The following is a 23,760-nucleotide window of genomic DNA, read 5'->3' as shown; positions in this document are numbered from 1 at the left end:
TTTCTTTGTTCTTCATGTTTAGTTTCTCTTGTCTTCTCGGTCATTTCTTTCCAGTTGGGCATGCCTCGTTCACTTTGTGATAGTTGCTCCCCTTGGATAGCGCTTAAAGCCAACATTTTGCTCTCGAATGAGAGATAGGCATTCTCAATATTAGCTTCAACACAAAGACTGTCCACCCTAGATGATCCAGAGTGGAAATCAAATGGAGCAATCTATATTACCCCCCCTTGACACGTGGCGGCATTTGCTTCCTCGGGCGCACCCTGCGGCATGCACAGGAAACAACGAGGGCCAGCCGAGTGTTCTCTATAGCTCTGCGCTCACGTAGAGAGAGAGAGAGAGAGAGAGAGAGAGAGAGAGAGAGAGAGAGAGAGAGAGAGAGAGAGAGAGAGAGAGAGAGAGAATGAAATGATATTAACGTTTTCAAAAGGCAAAGTGACCTATGAGACCAAGCCGTTACAACATAGTGAATCTGATACCATGTCCAGAATCAAAAAGAACTGAAACAAAATACAATGTGTAGTACAATGAAAGAAGGGGGGAAGATATGGTGGAGATCCATCCTCATCTGCACTCTGGACGTCGAGAGAGTATGGCTCGAATCCTCTGCTGTAGTCTCCGTCGATGTTGTGTAGCTCCTCTCCTCAATCACGGGCGTCTAGGTCTCCCTAGCTCCAATGCTCCGTCTATGAGAATGCCACTAGCGGTAGTATGAGTGTGGGCAGAGCTCTGCAATGGTGTCTGCTCCTCTGGCTGCTCTTCTAGGGGCCTAATATCAAGTGTAAAGAAATTTGTAATCTGTCTCTGGGACCGTCTCTCTCGAGCTCTCCTCAGTAAAGTGTCTCTGTGCTTGTGTAACTCAAGTAGATACAATCCAAGACATCTTTGATCCTCATAGCTCATGAACCTAGATAGAGGCCCAAAACCCTCTCTGGATAGACAATGAAAACGGCCTCGTATCTCGTAGTACACTGTGCAATGACATATGTAATGTAACTCTGTCTCTGGCTCTAGATGACATAAGCGGCATATCCTATCTGCTGGTATCCCTCTGAATCTGCCAGTCTCAATCTCGAGCTGATGTGAGGATGTGCGTATCTGGCTAATGGCACAACGCAAGCCATGAGAAAGATGTGTGTCCATATAGCTAGGTCGAATCACAAACCCATCCCCTGAGGTGGAGAAGATGCTCTCTATAGAAAGCCATCTTCGTGCCCAACTCCTGTACTGGCTCTATCCATGTCCTCCTCGTGTCCAGCTGGTTCAGATCCTGACGAATGACTCTAGTAATCTCCACCCGTGTCAGAGACATCAAGTGTGCCCGTAGAGAGTACTGAAAAGGAGGCAGCCTGTCCATGGTGAAGCCATGTGTCTGAAACCATGATGTCATCTGTGCATACCAGCATGATGTATCCCCCTGTAGAGCTAGCTGTCTGGACTCTAGGGCCAGCCTGGCATCTCTCTCTGGTAGTATCCCATAGGCTATGTACAAAGGAGACTGATCTGGTAAGCGCCTCAATCTCCATAGGGGGGGCAGCTAACTCCGCTCGAATGATATCATGTGGTACGGACGCCTTGGCTCTAATCAGTCGAGAGATCATAAATACGAAGGGCCTCTCCATACGTCTCCAACCATCTTGGCCTACAGAAGGTCCCCAAACCTGCGCCCCATATAGCATAGTAGATGCAACCAAAGTATCAAAGAGCCATAGCTTTGTCCTAGGTTCCTGAAACTGAACCTGCGAACACATCCTCTCTAGTCCTCCCAAAGCCGCATAAGCTCTAGTCAATCTAGTCTCTGCTGCTCTTCTCAAAGAAAATCTCGGCCCAGTGAAGACTGCCCCCAGGTAAGTATACGTATCTGTATACTCCACAATCTCCTGATCATATGTGAAAGTAGGTGCTGATTTCCTGATCCACTGTGGTGTGGTGTTAAACACCATAACCTTGGTTTTACCAAGGTTTACACACAATCCACTATCCTCTGAAAAACTGTGTAGTGCATCCAAATGTCGCTGCATACCCTCTGCTGAGTCAGATATCAACACAATATCATCAGCATATAGCAACAATGGGATCCACGTCCTTGCTAGCTGGGCACCTCTGTCATGCTCTCTGTCAATGTAATTAGACACCTCATCAACATACATACCAGATAGAGTAGGAAACAATGGGCAGCCCCGTTTCACCGCAATAGTAGAGTGAACTAGGTTAGATACCCCTTCCGGAGTGCGTACATGTCCCATCATTGATCTGTACAACGCCTAAATCCCCCAGATCAACTCTATGGGCACCCCCATCTCCTGTAGTCTGCGCATCAATCGAGCTCTCGGTACCTTGTCAAATGCTTTGCGGAAATCCACAAAGCTACAATAAATCCGTCTCCCATGTGACCTGCCCTCCTCAATGATGGCTCTGAGTGTCAAAATATGATCAAGGGTGGAGAAACCCCTCCTGAAACCGGCCTGACCCTTTGCCCGTACCCCCTCATCCTCTGCCCAAATACTCAAGCGCTGCTCAAGAATGGATACATACAACCGTGCCAATGTGTGTCCAACCATAATAGTGCAGTAGTTCCCAGGCTCTGAAGGATCCCCTGCCTTGAAGATAGGCACAATAGTAGACAACCTCCAAGTCTCAGGTAACCCCTCACACATGGCACGATTGAACAACACTGCAAGAACCTCCATCAGCATATCCCTAGCATGTATAAAGTGCTCCGCTACTAGACCGTCATGATCATATGCTTTCCCGGTCCTCATCCTGTCAATGGCCCTCTGTACCATCCCAGTGGTAAAGAAGGTGCTCGTAGTTGGGCATGGCTCTGTAGGGTCTGGAAAGGGTTCCTGTCCAGGAACCGTATATAACGATGTCGCATACTAGCCCCACACATCAGGTGAAGTAATCACTAGGGGAGGGGAGTGCTCATGAAAGAGTCGCCATGCCTCTCCTGAATCCCTACTCAAGAACATCTGATATAATTCTCGTTCCATTTGAGCCAGGTAAGCTCGCTTCTTCCGTCGCACAAGGCGCCGGGAAGCAATCCGAGACTGTCTGTAAGTGATGACTCCTAAAAGAAAATCCCTCTGAAGCTGGGCTCTCGTCTCTCTGCACTCCTCATCGTACCAACTATTTCGGGGCATGCTCCCAGAATGTGGTCTCCTGCCCAGCTGGGTGTGTGGGTATGCCATTGATGCAGCACCATGCAGTCTCAATCAGTAAAGTGGTGCACTCCTCCACTGAGAGGCCTGTACCAGCTGTGCTAGCTGTGCCTTTCCATAGACGGTCCCAGATCTCCTCTCTATAAACAGAATCAGACTCTGGTGTAAATGTATAACGAGTGTGTGACCTGCCTCCTGATGTCTGTGCTGTACTATATTGGAATGAAACAGATAGTGTCAAGAGAGCATGATCTACTGCTACATCCACTGGCCTTGCTCCCACTGTGAAATCTTGAATGCAAGGGATAAAGCTCGGCTGTGTCATAACATAGTCCACTGTATTGGCCCCATGTCTGTGATCCCTAGAAAACTCCCATAAATCATCGTCCAGTTTAGAGAAAGGCGACTGCCCTTTGGATGCAGCATATACTGACGTACTGGGAGGGAAGTAACATATGGCAATGTATAGAAATCGACCTGTGTCAGCTCTCAACCTCACCCACATGTATCTAGCATGCTCATCTCTCCGTAAAATATGTAGTAGTGGCTGTAGCTCCTCTCTAAATAGCACTGCTACTCCTCCTGAACCTCTACTCCCATGCTCAGATCTCATGACTGTCCTATGGTTGTCTCCCATCTATATCCCCCCACATGTGGCATCACCTGTCCAGGCGCCTTGTGAGTCTCCGAGAAGAATACAATGTCCCTGTCTTTGAAACTGTCCTCAAAGGCCCCAACATCCAACCTCATAGACCCATTACAATTCCAAGTAGCCATCTTCAGTGTGGTCCCATAGGTCTCGCACCGTCATGTAGGGCGTCTCTCCATAATGACCACTCTTCCTTCTCTGTAAAAAGCTGTCTTCCCTTTTTCTCTTGCAGCCCTAATCTCTGGCACCAAGCTGTGAGAGGGTGAGATCGTCACCAAGGAAGATACCAGTCTTTTTGAGAGTGGGCCTCTTTCTTACCAACTCTCCATGCTCTTGTGTGTGTCGCTTTTTGCATCGCCATTAGTACCATGAGCTCTTGTACTTCCTCATCAATTTTGTCCCGATCGTTGAGGCCGGTAACCCTCACATGCAAAGCCCTCATACGTCTTCGCTGTTCCTCCTCAAGTGTCATGTTGATGATGGTGGGAGTGGGGATTGATACCTCCTTGCCTTTGCCCTTCTTTGCGACCGTAATCCACTTCTCCGCTTCCTCCACTTTCTTATGGATTTTGGTAATCATATCTGTCCATGAAGACGTTTTTGCTTTGTAACAGACTTGGACACTCCAAGTCAAGAATCAACCGCGACAGCACCAAATAACCACTTCAAAACAATTCACAGATCACAATAGATTTGCACTGGCCCGACGGAGTTCCGTGCCTAGAGATATTGGCCCCAAAGATTGGCGCCCCTTTCGGTATTTCTTTTTATATTAATCAGATCAAAGTACAAGAGAGTGGCTAGGGTTTCACTCTCAGACTCTGCGTCCAGATGCTCTGAGAAGTGAAGCCCTCACCACGTATTTAAAGGTACAAGGGATGCCCAAAAATCAGAGCCGCAAAAGCTTTTAAAAATAAAAAGCATCAGTTCTCTCTCTTTGTCTCTTAGAGAGTCTCTTTTTAAAAAAAAAAAAGCAAGTTCCTCTCTTTCTCATGGCATGGAGAAAAAGCAAGATTCGCGTCGCTCATCATTAATTTATATATATATATAGCCTCCGTGATTTCTGGAAATTAGGGTTTCTGGCAGAAATTAGGGTTTTTGTTGTCCACCATGTCATCACTTTGTGACATACCCCCCTCTTGAAAGCATTGTGATCGACTGCGATTACGCCTGCAAAATCGACAAAAGCCATAAACCGTCTTAGCAGACACTGACTGTTAGTACCTACGTACTAGGAACACACATCTAGCACATGTACAAAATCGACAGTCACATCACAGGACATCACATGACATTCAACATTCATTCGGATCTTAGACCATGATTTATTGGCAATGTAGCTAGCAATCACATCTAGGTCCAATCGTGACCTCATCGATGTCCGATTGACTAACCCCTATTGCAACCATCTCTATTTGAGATCAAGTAGACCAAAATGCTGCAATCATTTCGTCTATCAGTTCCTGCACTCACAAGAAGTCAAGAACAAATCAGTATCATAATCAGGAATTCCATTTCATAAAGTCATCCAGCAGAATACTGTCAGCTCTCAGTATCCCTGAAGCTCAAAGAGACATTAGTGACTTAAGTATCAAAATCAAGGCATCTGTTGACAAAGGAGCGGAGTAACTCCCCTCTTGTGCATCCCACTGCACCAGATCTTCGGCCAAGCTGAATTTCTGGGTTCCGTTTGGAGTAGACTATGCTAAACCAAAACATCAAGGTAAAGTTTCACAATCCGAGGAGTATCTGCTAGGTCCTCCTCCTCCATCCACTTCGCATCAAATGCAGGAAAGTTCTTGAACTTAACCAAGAATCGCCTTCGGACTTTACCTTTCTTCGTATCGTTATGTGCCAAAATCTGTTCAGGAACAAGGATCTCCTCGTTTTCTTCCAGTTCGGGTTGCTCATCAGGCTCCCCATCATCAGGCACATTACCCTTAACAGGTTTCAAGAGACTCACATGCAATGCATTGTGAATCCTCCAAGTATCTGGCAGTTTCAATCGGAAGGAGACATCATTTATCTTGTCAGTGATCTAGAAAGGTCCGTAGTATTGCATACTAAGCTTTGGAAAAAGTATCTCCTTTCCCTTTTTCTTTCGTAGGCGTGCCTTCTCAAAACGTAAGAGCACCCAATCATCCTCCTTCAATTTCATGTCGCGACGATAGCGATCCGCTGCCTTTTTCTGTCGTTCTTGAGACTCCTGCAAAGTCTCGCGAACCTTGGCAAAAGCAGTATCCAAATCTCGCGAATACTCATCCGCTTCAAATATCTAATCTTTCGTGCTCAGGAAGGATCGAACCTTCGCAGCACTTTCAACAATCTCACATGGCGTCTTTCCCGTCGAAGAGTGTATCGTGTTATTGTAGGCAAATTCCACCAAAGGTAAGTTCTTTTCCCATTGAGTCTTCTGATCCGAGATACAAGACTTCAATAAATCTAAAATCACTGATTGGCAATCTCAAATTTCCCGTCAGTCTGCAAGTGGAACGATGATGAGAACTGCAACCGCGTGCCAATGTTCTCCCAAATTGCCTTCCAAAACAAACTCATAAATCTGGGGCCTCTGTCGGAGACAATCGTCTCAGACGTGCCATGTAATCGGAAAATCATCATGATCATTCTGTGTAATCGGGAGATCAAAAATGAAATCCATTTCAATACTTTCCCAGGGGCAAGTGGGTATGGGTAAAAGGGTGTAACAATCCCTGTGCCTTATGCCTGTCAAACTTGACCTTCTGGCATACTGCGCACAACTCTTCCACATCCTTTTTGAGTCACGGCCAAAAGAAGTATCTCTCTACCCCTTTCATGGTGGGAGCAATGCCGCGGTGACCCGTAAAAGGTGGACAATGGCATTCAGTCATAACCTTTTCCCTCAACGGCTGTGTAACGCACAACATAGTCTTTTTCATCAAGTAGCCTTCCCGAAGGGAGTATCCAGCTACTGTCTCCCCATCCCATATCCGTGTGAAAATATCTGCAAAATCTGTATCTGTGGCATACTGATCGACCATATCCTCGAAGCTCCTATGATGTATCATGGAAATAGCCAGAACCAACGGTTTCCGAGACAAAGCATCTACCACCACATTCTTCTGTCCCTACACATGGACAATCTGGAAGTGGAACAGTGACAAGATGTTCGCCCACCGCATCTACTTTTCCGAAAGCTGCTTCTGTGACAAGAAGTAGCGTAAACTCTGATGGTCTGTAAAGACAGTAAAATCTGCTCCGAGTAGGTAATGCCGCCACTGAGTAAGAGCATGGATAACCGCCAAAATCTCTTTCTCATATATCTGTGCTGTCATCTCCGGCCTAGAGAACAATCGGCTCTCATAAGCTATGACATGGCCTTTTTGCATCAAGACCGCACCCAGACTACGACCACAAGCATCACAATATACTTCGAATGACTTCTGCAAGTCCGGCAAAGTCAAAATAGGCCCCGTAGTCAATTTCTCTTTCAAAGTCTGAAAGGCAGTCACCTCTGTGGGTCCCCACGAGAAAGGTACTCCTTTCTGTGTCAAGATATGCAAAGGGGAAGCAACCTCTGCAAACTTTCGTATGAACCGCCTGTAGTACGAACACAGTCCCAAGAAGCTTCTAACTTCATGAACATTCCTCAAGACGGGCCAATCACGGATAGTCTCTATCTTGGTCGGATCCATTTGCACTCCTGCTGCTGACACAATGTGTCCCAAAAAGTGTATCTCTGGTAGGAAAAATTCACTTTTCCTTGCATTAATCACTAACTTGTGATCTCGTAATGCCTGAAAGACCTGAAGCAGATGATCTTTGTGTTGTGCCTCATTCTTGGAGAAAACAATGATGTCGTCAAAGAAAGTGCCAACAAATAGCCTGTACTCTCGAAAAATCCTGTCCATCATCCGGTTAAATGTTGCAGGAGCATTGGTTAAGCCAAAAGGCATCACCAAAAACTCAAATAACCCAAAGGTCGTCCGAAAAGCTGTCTTGTAGACATCTCCTGGCGCTATCCTGATCTGATGTTATCCACTCTTCAAGTCAATCCTGCTAAATCACGAGGATCCCCGTAACCTGTCGAGTATATCATCGATCCTAGGAATCGGAAATCTGTTCTTGATGGTGATTTTGTTGAGAGCGCTATAATCGATGCACATTCTCCAAGATCCGTCTTTCTTCAAAACCAACAACACTGGAGAGCAATACGGTGAAGTACTAGGTTGGACAAGACCCTTTTCCAAGAGGTCTTTCACTGAGTTCATAATCTTTTCATTCTGTACTCGGCTCACACGGTAAGGTGGCCGATTCGGTGGCGTGCTTCCAGGTATCAGATCAATGGTTTGATCTTTAGGCCCTCTGAAAAGCAATCAGCATGAGTGTGGAGAAATCTTGGCGTTCTTTTGATCAAGTCAAAACATATTCAACCTTTATCCATCTTTCAATTCTCTCCCAAAAGAATGAGTAAGAAACTGAAGTTCATCAAGTACAATCTCTAAGCCCTTCATTTATCAAAGTCGCTTTCTCGGCTCGGTAGTCAAACCACGGCGTAGTTCTTGTGGTACCAAGGGATCCTGAGTAGAACATCACTCGCGTGCCCTGAACACCCCTATCATTACAAACGAAGTTTGCCAATGCTTGGTGTAATGGCAACATCCCATCTGGGTGCCAGTCGAACTACCTTCGCCTGTGGCGTCAGTCTGTCGGGCGTAATTTCCAAATCGAGCCGCCAATTCCAAGTGAAAAGAAGTTGGCCTTGGCTCCTTCAAAAGAGCTTCCTGATCCTTCACTTTGCCCCAAAAGCGGCAAAGTTTGTACTTTCATTCATTAGATTCGGTGCAGGTCCCACGCCATGTGGTACCAGTTTTGCTTTTCTATCTGCCTTTTCTGCCACATTCCTCAGCTGCTCTCGAACTTTCAGGCCTGTCGTCGTCTTTGTCATTCTGTTCTTTCTGTGCCTTTTTAGGGCACTTCGCGGAGATATGTCTAGTTTCCCCGCATCCAAAGCACTTCCCCTCCCTGATGAAGCGAGTCCACTCCTGAGGAGTAAGCCTAGGTCGTGCATCCTTTTTCTCTGGGTTGCTCTTTCTTTTTCTCCTTTCATTCCTAGAAGTCTTTCCGGTTCGTTGTGTCGTGACCTCATCTGTGGGGTAGGTCAGACTGCCAGAGTGAATTGCAAAGCCCCGCTTTGCATGACTCATCAACTCCTGAATAGAAGCTGACTTCTGTTCCAAGCAGTGGTCTCGGATCTCTGTAGGTAGACCCAAGGTGAACCGCTCAATCTGTTCTCTGAACGAGATCTTCTTGAATGAAGAGGCGGGTAGAAAAGAGTTCTAGAATCTTTCACAGTAAGAATTCACTGTATCGCTCTTGGTCATCCGGAGATGGTTCCAAGCAGCTCGTATATCTCGCTCAAACTCTTGAGTCAACCAAGAAGAAATAAAAAGCCTCTTGAATTTCAGCCATGTAACTGGCACAGTCTTGCTTAATAGAAGCGTGGACCACCAAGTGCAAGCATTCCCCTTAAAATAAGAGGCAGCTCTCCGAATCTTGGAGTGCTCTGAATAGCGTCCTCCCGCGAAAGCGATATCAAACTGCTGTATAAAAGACAAAGCCTTCGAAGCGTCGGAGTATCTCGGAAAAGTATCAAACTTAAGTGCTTGGCCACCTTCCTTAAACTCTCAGACTTTCTTGCTTTTATCTTCGAGAAAGTCATACTGGTTGGCTTTGTAAAAATTCTTCTTGTTTGCATAAAAGTTTTCGTTTTCAGAGTCTGAACTGTCCGTAGACGAGTCCTCTGTAGAAGTGTCACTCACTGGGCGAGACTTAGACTTCCTTGCCTTTTTCTTGCCCTTTCCGAAGCGTTGTTTCTTGCTTCACTTTTTGCTTTTTCTGTCTTCTTCGCTTGAGTCTGAAGAGCTAGAAGAACTGTCAGAAGAAGAAGAAGAAGAACTGGGTAAGCCTTCAAACTTGACACGCTTCTTCAGTTTCTTTGCCTTGTCGAATGTCGACCGACGACCCAAATATCCCGGGAAGTCAGTGCCTTTCTTCTGCTTTTTGCCGTGCTTATTGTCCTTCTTTTGCACGCCGAAAAGCTGAGCAATCCGTGCATCAACCACGTTCTCCTGTTCCTTCTCCATATATTTCTTGGAGGCGAAAGGTTTCTTGAGAGCGGGTTTCGGGAGTGGTGTTGTGGTTCTCTGCCACTCCGTCTGTACCTCTTCCAAAGAGGTCTGGTTCATATATTTTGCCATCTTCGGGTCCCTGGGCAAAACTGAGCATCATCTTTGTTGCATCGCCAATCAATTGACGACGCTCCATCTCTTGCTGCTCCGCTGGAGTAGGCCTAGCCGGGCCATACTCCGTGCCGGAATCTTCGTTGTGATCCCTGCCCGCATCTCCAGATGCAGAGGGAGTCGGCTGATCATTGCCTGAAGCCATAGGTGCCGCGGAAAAAAATTTCGGGGATCGGATTTCCTGTAGAAGAGAAATCGGCCGTGCTCTGATACCACTGTAACAGACTTGGACACTCCAAGTCAAGAATCAACCGCGACAACACCAAATAACCACTTCAAAACAATTCACAGATCACAATAGATTTGCACTGGCCCGGCGGAGTTCCATGCCTAGAGATATTGGCCCCAAAGACTGGCGCCCCTTTCGGTATTTCTTTTTATATTAATCAGATCAAAGTACAAGAGAGTGGCTAGGGTTTCACTCTCAGACTCTGCGTCCAGATGCTCTGAGAAGTGAAGCCCTCACCACGTATATAAAGGTACAAGGGATGCCCAAAAGCGGAGCCCCAAAAGCTTTTAAAAATAAAAAAGCATCAGTTCTCTCTCTCTCTCTTAGAGAGTTTCTTTTTTTAAAAAAAAAAGCAAGTTCTCTCTCTTTCTCATGGCATGGAGAAAAAGCAAAATTCACGTCGCTCATCATTAAAAAATAAATAATTAAAAAAAGAAGCCTCCGCGATTTCCAAGAATTAGGTTTTGCAGGAATTTTAGGGTTTCTGGCAGAAATTAGGGTTTCTGCTGTCTGCCACGTCATCACTTTGTGACATGCTTCCTATTGCTTCTCCTCTTCCTTAATGGCTTGCATTTGCTCTTTGATTACCTTAAGTTCTTCTATCACTAAGGGTTGGATTTCTCCCTCCTCTAGTCCACCATTGGCTCTTGCCTCGGCTAGGTCTCTCTTGAGGGCTGAAATCTGATTCTTGAGGTCTTCAATTTCGGCCCGATGCTCCATTTTCTCCACAGTTCGAAGCTCGGCCTCGCTGATTTTTCACTGAAGAAAGACCACCTTCTCCATCTTCCACTCTTCCATCTCTGTCTTGTACGCCTTCATCTCCTTTTCCATGTTTGCTAACCTCTTGCTGGTAGCCATAAAAGTTGATTTCTTCATTGCTGGTGATGCCATTGCATGCAAACCACTCAAGAGGGAGGGACTAGAGCTCTCGGGAAGTGATGGGTTTGCGCTCATGACCTCCATCACAAGACTTCCACACTAAACACACAGCTGTTTCCAGAACTTTCCACACTTATGCATACATTTTCTCCCGCATCAAGCATACATTTTGCATACAAATTCCCCCCGTGCAGTTTTTGTGAATTTCTGAATTTTCTACTCTGAATTTTGAATTTTTTGAATTTCTGAAATTCTTTGCTCTGATTGGGCACAGCATTTACCACTGTCGAAAGCAAAAGACGCAGTCCTAGCGGTGCCTGCTCCCAAACTGCACCTGTAATGGCAGAGAATGTATGCGGCCCCAAGTAGGGTCAGCTCGCTGCTCATGTAAGCCCCCTCAGGGCGCTGACTCAATCCTGCATGTGGCCCCCTCTGTGGGAGGAGCTCGCAGCCTGCACTACTCTCTGTTGAGCAACGATCCCCTGCTGTCCGCAACTCCCTCTGTGGGATTGGCCCGCTACCTGTTGTTCGCACAACCATCTCAGGAAAGGTACCTGATAGGCATGCACAGAGAGAGAGAGAGAGAGAGAGAGAGAGAGAGAGAGAGAGAGAGAGAGAGAGAGAGAGAGAGAGAGAGAGAGAGAGAGAGAGAGAGAGAGAGAGAGAGAGAGAGAAAGAAAGAAAAGAAAGAAAGAAAGCTTTATTAACGTCTTCGAAAGGCCGAACTCGACCTTTGAGACAATATCATATACATGTGTTGATGCTCTAGGCATCGGAAAAAAAAAAAAGGGTACAAACTGAAATGAGCCTATACTATGCAAAAGGGTGTGGTAGGGTGGTGCATGTGGTGTACAATGTATAGTGTGGGTCCTCGTGTCGAGGTGTGCTCACGCATCATCAGGCTCAACTAGGGGCTGCAAGGTGATACCACCATGAGATGATAGGGAGGGTATCTAAAAACAAGCAACATATGTAGGGTAGAGAATGTGGTACATCGGTGGTGGCCTGCTCAGGTATCTCTGGAATGCTGGATCTCCTGGTGCTGGTACATGACTCTGCTCTAGATACTGATGGTGTAAGGTTAGTATCCTCGAGATCTCCCTCTGATGACACCCATGTGTCCTGTATCCTGGGAGCCTCGGTCTCCGACGTGCCCTCTGAGACTCTGCCTGCAGAAGGGTAAGCCCTCTACTCTGTGTAGGTAGTGTGGGGGGGTCTGGCCCTGCTCGTCGGAAAAACTGTGTGATGGTAGTCTGTGTCCTGCTATCCTGACTCTGGCGTGGCTGTAACAACTGCTCTCGAACCTCTAAAGCCGCAACCAGGAACTGGCCAAACCTCCTCTGCTCTCGTCCTATCATATGCTGCTGTAATGAGTCTCCAATGCCATATCTCTCTCTCAGCTCTGTATATGCTGGGCATCTCATGACAAAATGCTCCTCACTTTCCACCTCCGTCTGGCAAATCCGGCATGTACGCTCCTCTCGTGGTATGCCTCTAGCTCTGCCACTCTCAATCTCTAGCTGATGTGATGACACTCGTAGCTGGCCAATGTTGACCCGAAGTCGGTGTGGCATGTACTCTTGCATGTATAATGGAATCTCAATGAATCCCTGCTCTGAGAACCTCAGAAAATGCTCATAGTAATATAGCATTTTAGGAGGTAGGGTGTCTGTGGGCCTGCGCCATGTCCTCTGAATATATGTATGCCATATCTCCTGTCTGATGACCCTATTCCGCTCAGAGCGTGAGAGGGTATAGGTCGGGGCCTGGGTGTCATACTGGAGTGGTGGTAGTCTATCAATATCAAAACCGTGTTGAGCTAGCCAATCTCTTGTCTGGGCATACCATGAGCTAGTGTCCCCTGCCTGTGCCATCTCTCTAGATGCAATGAAGGCTCTATGAGAGATCCTATCTGGATCCATATCTTTGAATCTGCGAAGAAGGCAAACAGTCTGAAAGAGTGCCTCTACCAACATCGGTGGTGCAGCCAGCTCAGCTCTAATAATGTCGTGTGGAACTGATGGCTTGCTGCGAATCATCCTGGAGATCATAATAATCTGTGGCCTCTCTATCTGTGTCCATAATGAGTCTGCCAGTCCCGGTCCCCAAATGGCCGAGGCATACATGAGTGCAGGTGTGACCAGTGTGTCAAAGAGCCACCCCTTCGTCCGGGGCTCCTGGAAGTGGGCCTGGTGGCACTGTCTCTCCATCAGAGCTAGTGATGCGTATCCTCTGGTAAGTCTATCTCTGGCTGCCTGTGTCATGGAGAAGGTCCCTGATGTTGCGGTGAATGTAACCCCGAGATATACATATGAGCCTATCACCTCTATATCCCCTCCAGCTACTGTAAATCTACTCTGTCGGCGAATCTGAGCCGATGTATGAAATATGAGAACCTTGGTCTTGCCAAGGTTCACCGTGAGTCCTCTCTGTGAGCAGAAATCATCCAGGGCCTGCAAATGTAGCTGTAGTCCCTCTGCCGTCTCTGACATCAGGACAATATCATCTGCATATAAGAGTATGTGTACAGTAGTCCCTGCAATATCCACACCCTCTCCACCCCTGTGCAAGATGAAGTCTACAATCTCGTCAATGTATAGACCAAAGAGTGTAGGTGATAGGGGGCAACCTTGTTTCACACCAATGGTGCTCATAAGGGTGTCAGATAATCCACCCGGGCATCTCACTCTGCCAGATACATGCTCATACAATGCATAGATCCCCCATGCCATCTCCTCTCCAATCCCAAGCGCAGCCAGACATCGGAAAAGTCTCTCTCTAGGTACTGTGTCAAATGCTTTGCGGAAGTCAACGAAGCAACAATATAATCTCCTCTTCCTCACCCGTGTCTGGTTGATCAGACAACGAAGGGTGAAGATATGACCAATAGTAGAGAAAGCTCGGCGGAAGCCTGCCTGTCCTGGTGTCCTCATGCCCTCTCCCTCTGCTAGAGAACTGAGCTCCTCCTCTAAAACCGCGCCATATAGTTTGGCCAGTATAGGACCAATCATGATAGTGCGATATGTGCTAGGATCCATGGCATCCCCAGATTTGTGGATAGGCACGATGGTGTGCGCTGTCCACGACTCTGGGAATCCCTCTGAAAGCGCGCGGTTGAAGAGGTGGGCAATGAGTGGTGCCAATGCATCACAGCCATATATAAGATGCTCTGCCTGTAGGCCTGCCTGATCTCTAGCCCTCCCATGCTGTAGGTGGGATATAGCTTTCTTCACCATGTGGGTGGTGAAGAAAGTAGATGATGTGGGTCGGGTAGCCGATGGCGTAGGTATGGGTGGCTGTCCTGGGATCTCGTATAAGCTCTCGGCATATCTGTGCCATGTCGCTGGGTCCTGAATAGGAGTGGATGGCCTGGGAGGTCTGATCCGACGCCATGCCTCAGCACTATTCTTGCTCATGAGTAAATGATAGATGTCCCAATACTGGTGCTCCTCCACTCCCGTCTTTTACGACGGGTAAGTGTTTGCATCTTGCGCTGAGCCTGGCGATGTGTAATCTCCCCTCTGATCTCCAGTATATGTAGGTGTCTGTGTAGATCTCGACATTCGTCGTCGTACCACCTGTTTTGTGGCATAGTGCCAGTGCGTGGAGGGTGTGTGTGTATGCGATGTGGGAAACTTTGAGTGGCTGACTCGTGTAAGATGGATGTAATGTGTGTGGTGAGTGTGTCCAGAGGTGCTGTGGGGTCTAACTGTATAAGGTGCTCATGCAGGTGATGTATATAAACAGGAGTGAGCTCATGAGTGAAAGAAATGGTAGTGTAAGTGTGAGGGGGGGAGGCGGGGGGGTCAGCAAGCTGTGTAGCAAAAAGGGAGAATGTGAGATAAGTATGATCCGCCCCTATCGGTGTGCGTGCAACGCTGAAGGAGTGTATAAGCTCTGCTGTCTGGGTAGAGCCCAACAAATAGTCTACTGTGCTCTCTCCGCCACTGTGTGGGAAGTAAGTGAATCCCCCAGAATCTGGTCACCTCGCCATCCCGTTATAAATAACGAGATGGTGCCTGCTGCCAAGCTCAAGAAGGTGTCTGCCATATCCAGTGTTGTCCTGTCCCCCATCTGCAGACACTCTACTCACCCCCATGTCCTCTGCATCAAGTGCCCTCATGATCTCCGGCTGCTCCATATCATAGATCTCACACTGTCGGCTCTGTGTCCTCCCGTTGAAGTCCCCCATGAAGAGGACTTCCCCGAGTGATGTGTAGTGAGAAATGTCCTCCGACAGTCGAGAGTAGGGGTCCTAGATAGCATATCGTGATCCATGTGGTGAAAAGTAGCATATGGCAATGTATAGCCCTCTCTCGTGGGTGAGCTCTAGCCGTACCCACATATAGCATGCCTCCTCGTCTCTACTCATCACCTGTATCCGGTTGTGTAAGCTCTGTTTGAATAGTATGGCCACCCCTCCTGACCCCCGAGCTGTACTCTGTCTGGTGATGGTCCTGTAAGTCAACTCCCACTGGAATCCTGTGACTACAGGTAGTCCTCTCTCTGGGCTCTCATGTGTCTCCGTAAAACATACAAAGTCATGCTCACTGATGATCTCCTCTAGGCGCTCCGGATGTGTCCATATAGAACCATTGCAGTTCCAGACTGCCCCTCTGAGTGGTGTCTCCTGTGCTAGTGTATGTGTCTCATAGGTCCCGAATCCCTATGAGATTGGGCGGCCGTCGATGAAGATTCTACCATCTCGAAAGGACTTTTTACCTTCTTTCCGTGCCTGAAGGACCCTGGGCATGCATGATTTCCTGTGCTCGATCTGCATCCGAGTGAGGTCCTCGTCCATAAAGATATGGTCGCCCTGGAGGCCTCGTAAGAGCACCCTTTTGCGAAAAAAGGTGGTGCGGTCCTCATCTCCTCGTAACTGCATGATCAACGGGCGAGCTCGAGTGGTGTCACGGCCGGCTCGCCATGCCTTTGTAAAAGGCATAGTCTCTTTGTAGCCTAGTTGGCTACAAAGCTCTCGTGCATCCTCCTCTGCTGAAGGTCCCTCTTTAAGGCCAGTGATCCTAACATTGTGTTTCCTCATCTGGTGCAATCGCTCCTCCTCGAGAGTAAGCTGAACCCTCAAGTGCTCTCCCATGTGAACCTCCTCGCATACCTCCTTCTTGATATTCTTTTTAACTACTTCCACCCATCCCAATTGTTTGGCCTCCATTTCTGTCTGGATCTCTTCTTTGATGTCTGCTTTCCATTTATTTTTGATCTCTACTTCTATGTCTTCGAAGCTCGAGATTTCCCCCTCTTTCCTGGAGATCCGGAGGTGGTTGATGCTTTCTTGTATACGGTGTATCTCCGTGTTGGAGGTGTCACAGAGTTCTTCGAATGCTTTCTTCCAGGCCTCCTTTTCTTCTGTGAGGCCTCTGATGTTATCCTCCATCTGCTTCATCTTTTCCGTCATCCTCCTTACTTCGGCGTTCAGTGCCTTGTCCGCATCTTTCTTGGCCTGTGTGATAGCTCTGACTATCATGTCCTCCACTTCTTTCCTGTCAAGAGGTGCCATGGTCGAGCTCGAGGAGGCGAGGCTGAGCGTACGGGAAGCCTAGTGTTTACAGCCCATCCCCTTGAATGTTGAGATACTAATGGATATGAGCGTGGCCTGGGCTGCCCATCTCTGGGTTGCTGTGATGGTGGAGCTGCAGCACAATGCAGCACAAGGCGAGAGGTGTGCAGGGGCGAGAGGTGGACTGAAGGCGAGGGGTGGGCTGGAGGCGAGTGGTGCGCTGCTGAGGAGGCAGGTTGGGCGATGGCTGGCGGGAGATGCTGTGCGGGCAGGCAGGGTGGAGAGAGAGAGAGAGAGAGAGAGAGAGAGAGAGAGAGAGAGGGCAACCCTTTCGTTCTTTTTTGGGGAAACTACCAAAATACCCCTCTAGTATATGGAAATTCCCAAAATATCCCTCAAATTTCAAAAATTCCCAAAATACCCCCAATATTTGTCATAAATATCCAAACTGCCCTTCAGATTTTCCAAGATTCCCAAAATACCCCTGGTCTTGAGATTAAATTTCTCTAAAGATAAAAAAATTTGTAGCTTTTCATAAGAAGAGTGGTTGTCTATCAACACAAGATGCTAAAACTAGAATTTGAGTTGGTTATGTAGGCTTTGGAGATGAATCACTCCATATTTTTAGACATAATTGTCTTTTTTTGCGAGGGAATTTCCCTGCTAAGCACTCAAAGACGGATCTCAGTTGTCAAAAAGGAATAAATATTAGAAAATCTTGAACAATCCGACCAAATTAGATAAAAGGATATTTTGGGATTTTTTGAAATTTGAGGGATATTTTGGGAATTTCCACATAGTGTGCTGTGACCTGTCCTTTTGAAAAGCACTTCTCCTCGATAGGCTTTCTATCTGGTACGTCGTCTCCTGGATTGCACATCTGAATACCACTCTGGTGAAGGTGGTGTACATGGGCATTCTTCGATGCTTTTTGATACTGATGGATCAGATTTATTGGGTGCACACTCCATGGCAGAATGCAGTATATAAGCCCATGTGGGTCTTCTTATCTTATTGGTCTCAATCTGTCGAACATGGAAAGGGAAATAAATGCATTGTCTATCGACCAACATGCAGGAGACGAGCAAGATCACCTCGATGCATGATAACCAACAAGAGGCACAGTCCAAATATTGTAGTGTAGGAGCCTAAAATTATAAGGGGAGCTGAGCACCATGGCCACCATAATAGGAAATGGGAGCCCCTTTCAATGTGATTGCTTCCTTAATGTCTCCTTGCTCTCTCTCTTATTTCTCCCCTCAGCGACCCTGAGCAATCACGTACACTTGCACCTTGAAGGCATTTGGAATTACGCAAGATATGGATATGGGCAAAGGAATTCACAATGATATGGTTCGCCAGGGTGATTGAAAGAAAACGGTGTGCTTGGCATTGCCTTGGTCGACATGCATGATCAGGAAGCTCTGGGCTGTTTTTAGCATTTGCAAAGAGAGAGCATCTCTCCAATTGCAAATCGTGATGATATGGTTAGTCAAGGGGTTGTGAAAGAAAACGTTGTGCTTGGCTCTGCCTTGCTGGACATGTATGCCAGATGTGGTGCACTTCATTAAGCACAAAAAGTGCTTGAGGAGCATCCTGTCCGAGATGTCGGGGGGGGGGGGGGGGGGAGAGAGAGAGAGACAGGAATCTCTGGGCTGTTTTTTGTTGCGATGAGGCCTCGCAAGAGTGCATTGATGGCAAGATATGTCCAACCGCAGGGTCAGGAAGCTTTGGGCTATTTTAAGCAAATGCAAAGTGAGGGCATCTCTCCAAATGAAATGATGTACACTAGCACCTTTTGATATGGGCAAAAGATGATGCTGGTAGTCCTGCATTGTTGAAGGAAAATGTCATGCTTGGCATTGCCTCAGTCGACATATATGCTAAATGTGGTGCACTTCATAAAGCACAAAAAGTGCTCGAGGAGCTTGCTATGCAAAATTTGTCTTTTGGAATACACTCATTGTGGGATATGGACGATAGCAAATGAGCTCTCTCTCTCTCTCTCTCTCTCTCTCTCTCTCTCTCTCTCTCTCTCTCTCTCTAAATATAGGGCTTATGTAGATAGTGTTGGCATGTGTGAGCACTGCCGGAAGCCTCACCATTGTAGAAAATTAGGTTAATTTTTTGGGGTTTTACACTATTTTTCTCTATTTTGGGGCGGACTTTCTCCTTTTCCCCTTGCACTCAACTAACGGTTTTAAAATTGAAAACAGCACGATATTAAGCTGAGGCACATTTTTCCCGAACACTGCCCCGGCTGCTCGGGGCAACTGTGGGTAGTGCTCATTAGGAGGGAGCCGACGCTCACACAGAAGGAGTGCTCGAAAAAAATCTATTTCAGAAACATAGAAAATTCCCTCTAAGATTCAAAGAGAAAATTCTCCAAAATAATTGGCATTTTTTACAAATTTAACTCTATTTTGTTAAATTTTCCAATCGGATTTTTTCCTTATCACCCTCTCCACAATCCGCCGCTGATTTGATTTTCCAACCGGCTCAAGGCTACGCTGAGGCACACTTTTCTCGAACACTGCACATAAGTGAAGAGGATGATACAAAGAACAAGAAAAGAGAGAGAGAGAGAGAGAGAGAGAGAGAGAGAGAGAGAGAGAGAGAGAGAGAGAGAGAGAGAGAGAGAGAGAGAGAGAGAGAGAGAGAGTACAGGAGGGATGGAGAAAAGAAAGAGAAAGAGGAGTTAGAGGGCCCTCCCGCCAAGGGCTCAACATGTGTGTGTGTGTGTGTGTGTGTGTGAGAGAGAGAGAGAGAGAGAGAGAGAGAGAGAGAGAGAGAGAGGGAGGGGGGTGGGAATAAGTACGACAAGTACGTGGATACACAAGGGTTTAATCATGCAGCAAAACGTAGAGGGGTTCAAAGCCTCGATCATGGAGTAATACAAACAGGCACAAGGTTGGGCATTGGGCAACATAGAAAGAAGAGGAGGCAGATGCACAGACATGCGTAGGGCTGGGCATTGAGCAACGTAGAAAGAAGAGGAGGCAGAAGCATGGACATGTGTAGGACTGATCACCGGGTAGCATAGAAAGGGGATATGAAGGGAGGAGGCAAAAGACAAGGTGTTGACGAGTGAGAAGCAGTGTTCGGGGCAAATCATTTTCACAACCAAACACGAGTCCTTTTTATGGATTTTCCAAGAGGAAGTATTGGAAAATAGAACAAAATTTTATCATCTTTATACTTTTTTCTCAAAAGCATTTTTACAACCATTCATGACTCCTTTTTATGGATTTTCCAAGAGGAAGTATTGAAAAATAGAGCGAAATTTTACTTTTTTAACACTACTTTTCTCAAAATCTAAGCAGGATTTTTCCTTTTCCTCTTCCTCTCAGAAAGCATTTTCAAATTTCAAAGCGACGCAATTGTAAGACACATTTTCCCCGAATACTAGTGAGCAGCCTTTGGCAACGAAGCAAAGCCGTAGGCTTCGTGCAACTGAGGGGCTGACTGAGGAACAATGTAGAGAGAGAGAGAGAGAGAGAGAGAGAGAGAGAGAGAGAGAGAGAGAGAGAGAGAGAGAAAGAGAGAGATTGCCAGGTGCAGCGGAATTAAAATGGTGAAGATCTAGTTTTACACTTCCACAAAATCCTTTCCTTCTTTCCTTGTGTTAGTGAATGTTTTGTACTTCAATGAATGTTCCTTTTATGTTCCCTTGAAGAGAGGGGTTGAGAGAATACAATAGAGATGTGTAGAGGGAGAGAGAAAGAGAGAGAAGAAGAGAGAGACACCTGATGGGGTCCCAACCAACCCTCTCAAGGGCCCCCACACCGTTACCGATGTGGTATTTGCTTTAGATTGCGTAAATGGAATGTATACACAATGTAATACCTCAATGCAGACTCTAATGACTTGATGACGACAAATCACCGCGGTAACTCCTCGGGAAGAGGCACCTCCGGGGCTGATTTGATGCACCTTTGGATCCTTCTCGATGTGGGATTGTGGATGGCCACCAAGGGTAGATTTGGGGCTGATTTGCGCTCCCGATGTGAGAGGAATAAAGGGGCGAATGATGCCTGCAAAAACGTAGATCTGCGACAAAAAACGCAGCAGATCTTTGGCGTAGAGCAGGGCTGAAAACGCAGATTTCGATGACGGCGATGATGGGCAGCAATGTGAGCACTCGATGCCGGCGAGGGAATGGCCGAGAGGAGGCTCGATGGGCTGCCGAAGTACCGGACCGCAACCGTGAAGGTTAGATCTCACCCGCACCGCGACGGCGATGTGCTGAAAACTGAAAACGTTGGCTGTTGTGCAGGGCTGAAAACACCAAGGGCTGAATTCTGAAAACATTGGTTGCTCCTCTTCAAAAACGCTGGCTGAATTGCAATCCTTGAGAGAATGAGAATAGCGCTAGCTCCTTGGGTGCCTTTATAGGGAAAGAATAGTCCTTAAGTAATTATTAGGCCTTAGGTAGGGCAAGTGTCCGCCAGTTTTCCCAACAAATAAATCATAAAATGATTTAAAAAAAATTGGTCCAAACTTGGTGAGATTGTCGCGCATCTGCCCACCTAGGAATCCGATCGACGCGTAGTCTAGCACGTCGGATTCCTCTAACCTAAAACTACATGCTCGTCATGCCAGATGCCCACCGTAGTGTAATAACATCTGTCAAAACGCGTATACAAACCATTTATGCAAGAGGGTTCCAAACTGGAAAACCTAAATTAATAGATTTGTCCGGACATGCAGGTCCTACGAACAGGCTCACAAAATTGCCGGTACTAATCCTCCTAGGATTCTAGACATCCCTATCTAGGAAGAAGGGGAAAACTGGCTCTGGAAGTCGATGAAGTATGTCCACGTGGCACACAGAGCCATGTGCTACCGCTCAAGTGAATGCTATGAGTGTGGTAGAGCAAGAAGCTAAGCAGGAGGAGATGTTTGACGATGATGAACTCATAAAATGTTATGGACATGTTAATGGTCAAAAGGTCGTTGTGTTGTTTGATTTTGGAAGTTCTCAAGATGTCATAAGTGAATCTCTTGTGAAATGTGCACGTTTTCAGACTTCTCCCATCCCCACCCTCTCGGTACAGGGGTTCTCTGAAGGCATGGACGCTTCGATTTTTCAAGAATGTGATGATGTCAAGTTGATCATTCAACAAACCAAATTCACTAGTCGTTTTGTAGTCTCTAAACTTGCAGGATGTGATATCATTTTGGGTATTAAGTGGTTTCGCATGTTCAAACCCATTATCGATTGGGAGAAGCTCACGTTTTTCATCAAAGACAATGTGTCGCAGCCCGTCCTCATTCGAGGCGAGAGCGGTATTCCCTCTCTCCCTCTCATCTCTCATATCCATGCAAAGAGAGAACTACGTCGAGGAGCCCAAGCAACGGTCATCTATGTCTACCCCACATCAAGGAACTTGGGTTTTGTTAAGGTCAATCCGGTGTTTTCCCAGGATCATCATTCCCCTACACACCCTCCCCATCGACCTATGGACATTGTCTCCGACAAATTGCATGACGAGGAACATGTAGGTAACAATTTTTCTCCATTGGATAAAGAGAAGCCAAAACCAGGTGATTTCTCATTTAGGAGGCTTCGCCTTCCCAAGGTACGCTCTTTTGGTTTACCATTTCTCTTTGTTCGTAAGAAATCAAACTCATTTCAATTTTGTGTGGATTTCAGGACACTCAAATCAAGGATGGTCAAATTCCAGAAGACGAGACCTCACGTGGCCGTTCCTTTGGAACGTCCACAAGAGGCACAACGAGTTTCCAAAGTGGACCTATCGAGTTGCCGCCACAAGGTTGGACTTCCAAGGAGCAATCCAAAAGCAGAACCACCGGAGATCATTGTTCCAGTCAAAGTCACCAAGTCGAAGTGTTTTCGAATGTTTCAATTTCAGTTTGGCAATAAGAAAGATGCGAAGCAATATTTCCTCAAATTCAAGGATCGAGCGACCCATGAAGCGGCGTCGGTGGACGAGGAATTCTTCATCGATTACCCGGATTTGCTAGCCTCATACAAGGAGGCCATGCAGATCGATAACCGTACCTCACCTTAAGCAGGAGGGGATGTCGTGCACATGGCTCTGTGTGCCACGTGGACATACTTCATCGATTTCTAGAGCCAGTTTTCCCCTTCTTCCTAGATAGGGATGTCTAGAATCCTAGGAGGATTAGTACCGGCAATTTTGTGAGCCTGTTCGCAGGATCTGCATGTCCGGACAAATCCATTAGAGTAGGTTTTCCAGTTTGGAACCCTCTTGCATAAATGGTTTGAAAACGCGTTTTGACAGATGTTATTACACTACGGTGGGCATCTGGCATGACGAGCATGCAAACCATTTATGCAAGAGGCTTCCAAATTGGAATACCTAATCTAATGGATTTGTTCGGACATACAGGTCCTGCGAACAGGCTCACAAAATTGCCGGTACTAATCCTCCTAGGATTCTAGACATCCCTATCTAGGAAGAAGGGGAAAATTGGCTCTGGAATTCGATGAAGTATGTCCACGTGGCACTCAGAGCCATGTGCACGTGACAGAGATGCTAAGTAAGAGCAAGGGGTTTGAAGGTAAGAGGGGCCATGCCGCCGCCGAAGGAGTCGCCGTTTTACTAGTGGTTACTAAGTCAAAAGCTAGTTCAAAGGGTATGTGGTTGGTCGTTGCTGTGAAAGAAGTGGGATACGCCCAAAGGGTGCCGAGGATCGCTTGAACCCATGAAGTTAGATGCAAATGAAATGCTTTTCCGAGGAGTGCAATTAGAACCTTGTTAGTGCTCTCCGCTTGCCCATTTGTTATGGGGTAGTATGAGCAAGCCTTGCGATGGAAGATCTTGTAGTTGGTCAGTAGTGAGGGCTACCAAATTCCAAGCAAGAAAAAGCGAGCAAAGAAAAATAATGAGCTATAAAGAGAGCAAGTATGGAAAAAGGCACTTCAAAAAGTACATTGTTCAACTACACATTAAGCCACAACTAAATATTGTCTATTATTGCACCAACATTGAGTGCACTCCATTGCTATAACTTAAAATAGAAGGTCACATGCATAAAAATGAAGACCCAGTTTA

The 23,760-nt window shown here is 46.7% G+C and overlaps 2 protein-coding genes across 2 annotated transcripts in view; one reads left to right on the top strand and one right to left on the bottom strand.

The window, feature by feature from the left end:
* The window catches only part of LOC147462628 (NADP-dependent glyceraldehyde-3-phosphate dehydrogenase-like), a 61,544-nt gene that overhangs the window by 21,044 nt on the left and 16,740 nt on the right, over positions 1 to 23,760 (top strand). The gene's annotated exons all lie outside the window — the stretch shown is intronic.
* LOC147462629 (uncharacterized) lies at positions 12,031 to 13,931 on the bottom strand. Its single transcript, XM_086526852.1, has one exon. The coding sequence runs from the start codon at positions 13,929 to 13,931 to the stop codon at positions 12,153 to 12,155; it is 1,779 nt and encodes a 592-aa protein (XP_086382978.1). The 3' UTR covers positions 12,031 to 12,152.

The sequence above is a fragment of the Adiantum capillus-veneris genome, chromosome 2 (genome assembly GCF_014529385.1).
Source record: "Adiantum capillus-veneris isolate H3 chromosome 2, ASM1452938v2, whole genome shotgun sequence".
Taxonomy (NCBI): domain Eukaryota; kingdom Viridiplantae; phylum Streptophyta; class Polypodiopsida; order Polypodiales; family Pteridaceae; genus Adiantum; species Adiantum capillus-veneris.
Note: the sequence above shows the minus strand (reverse complement) of the source record. Positions and strands in the feature narration are given on the sequence as shown.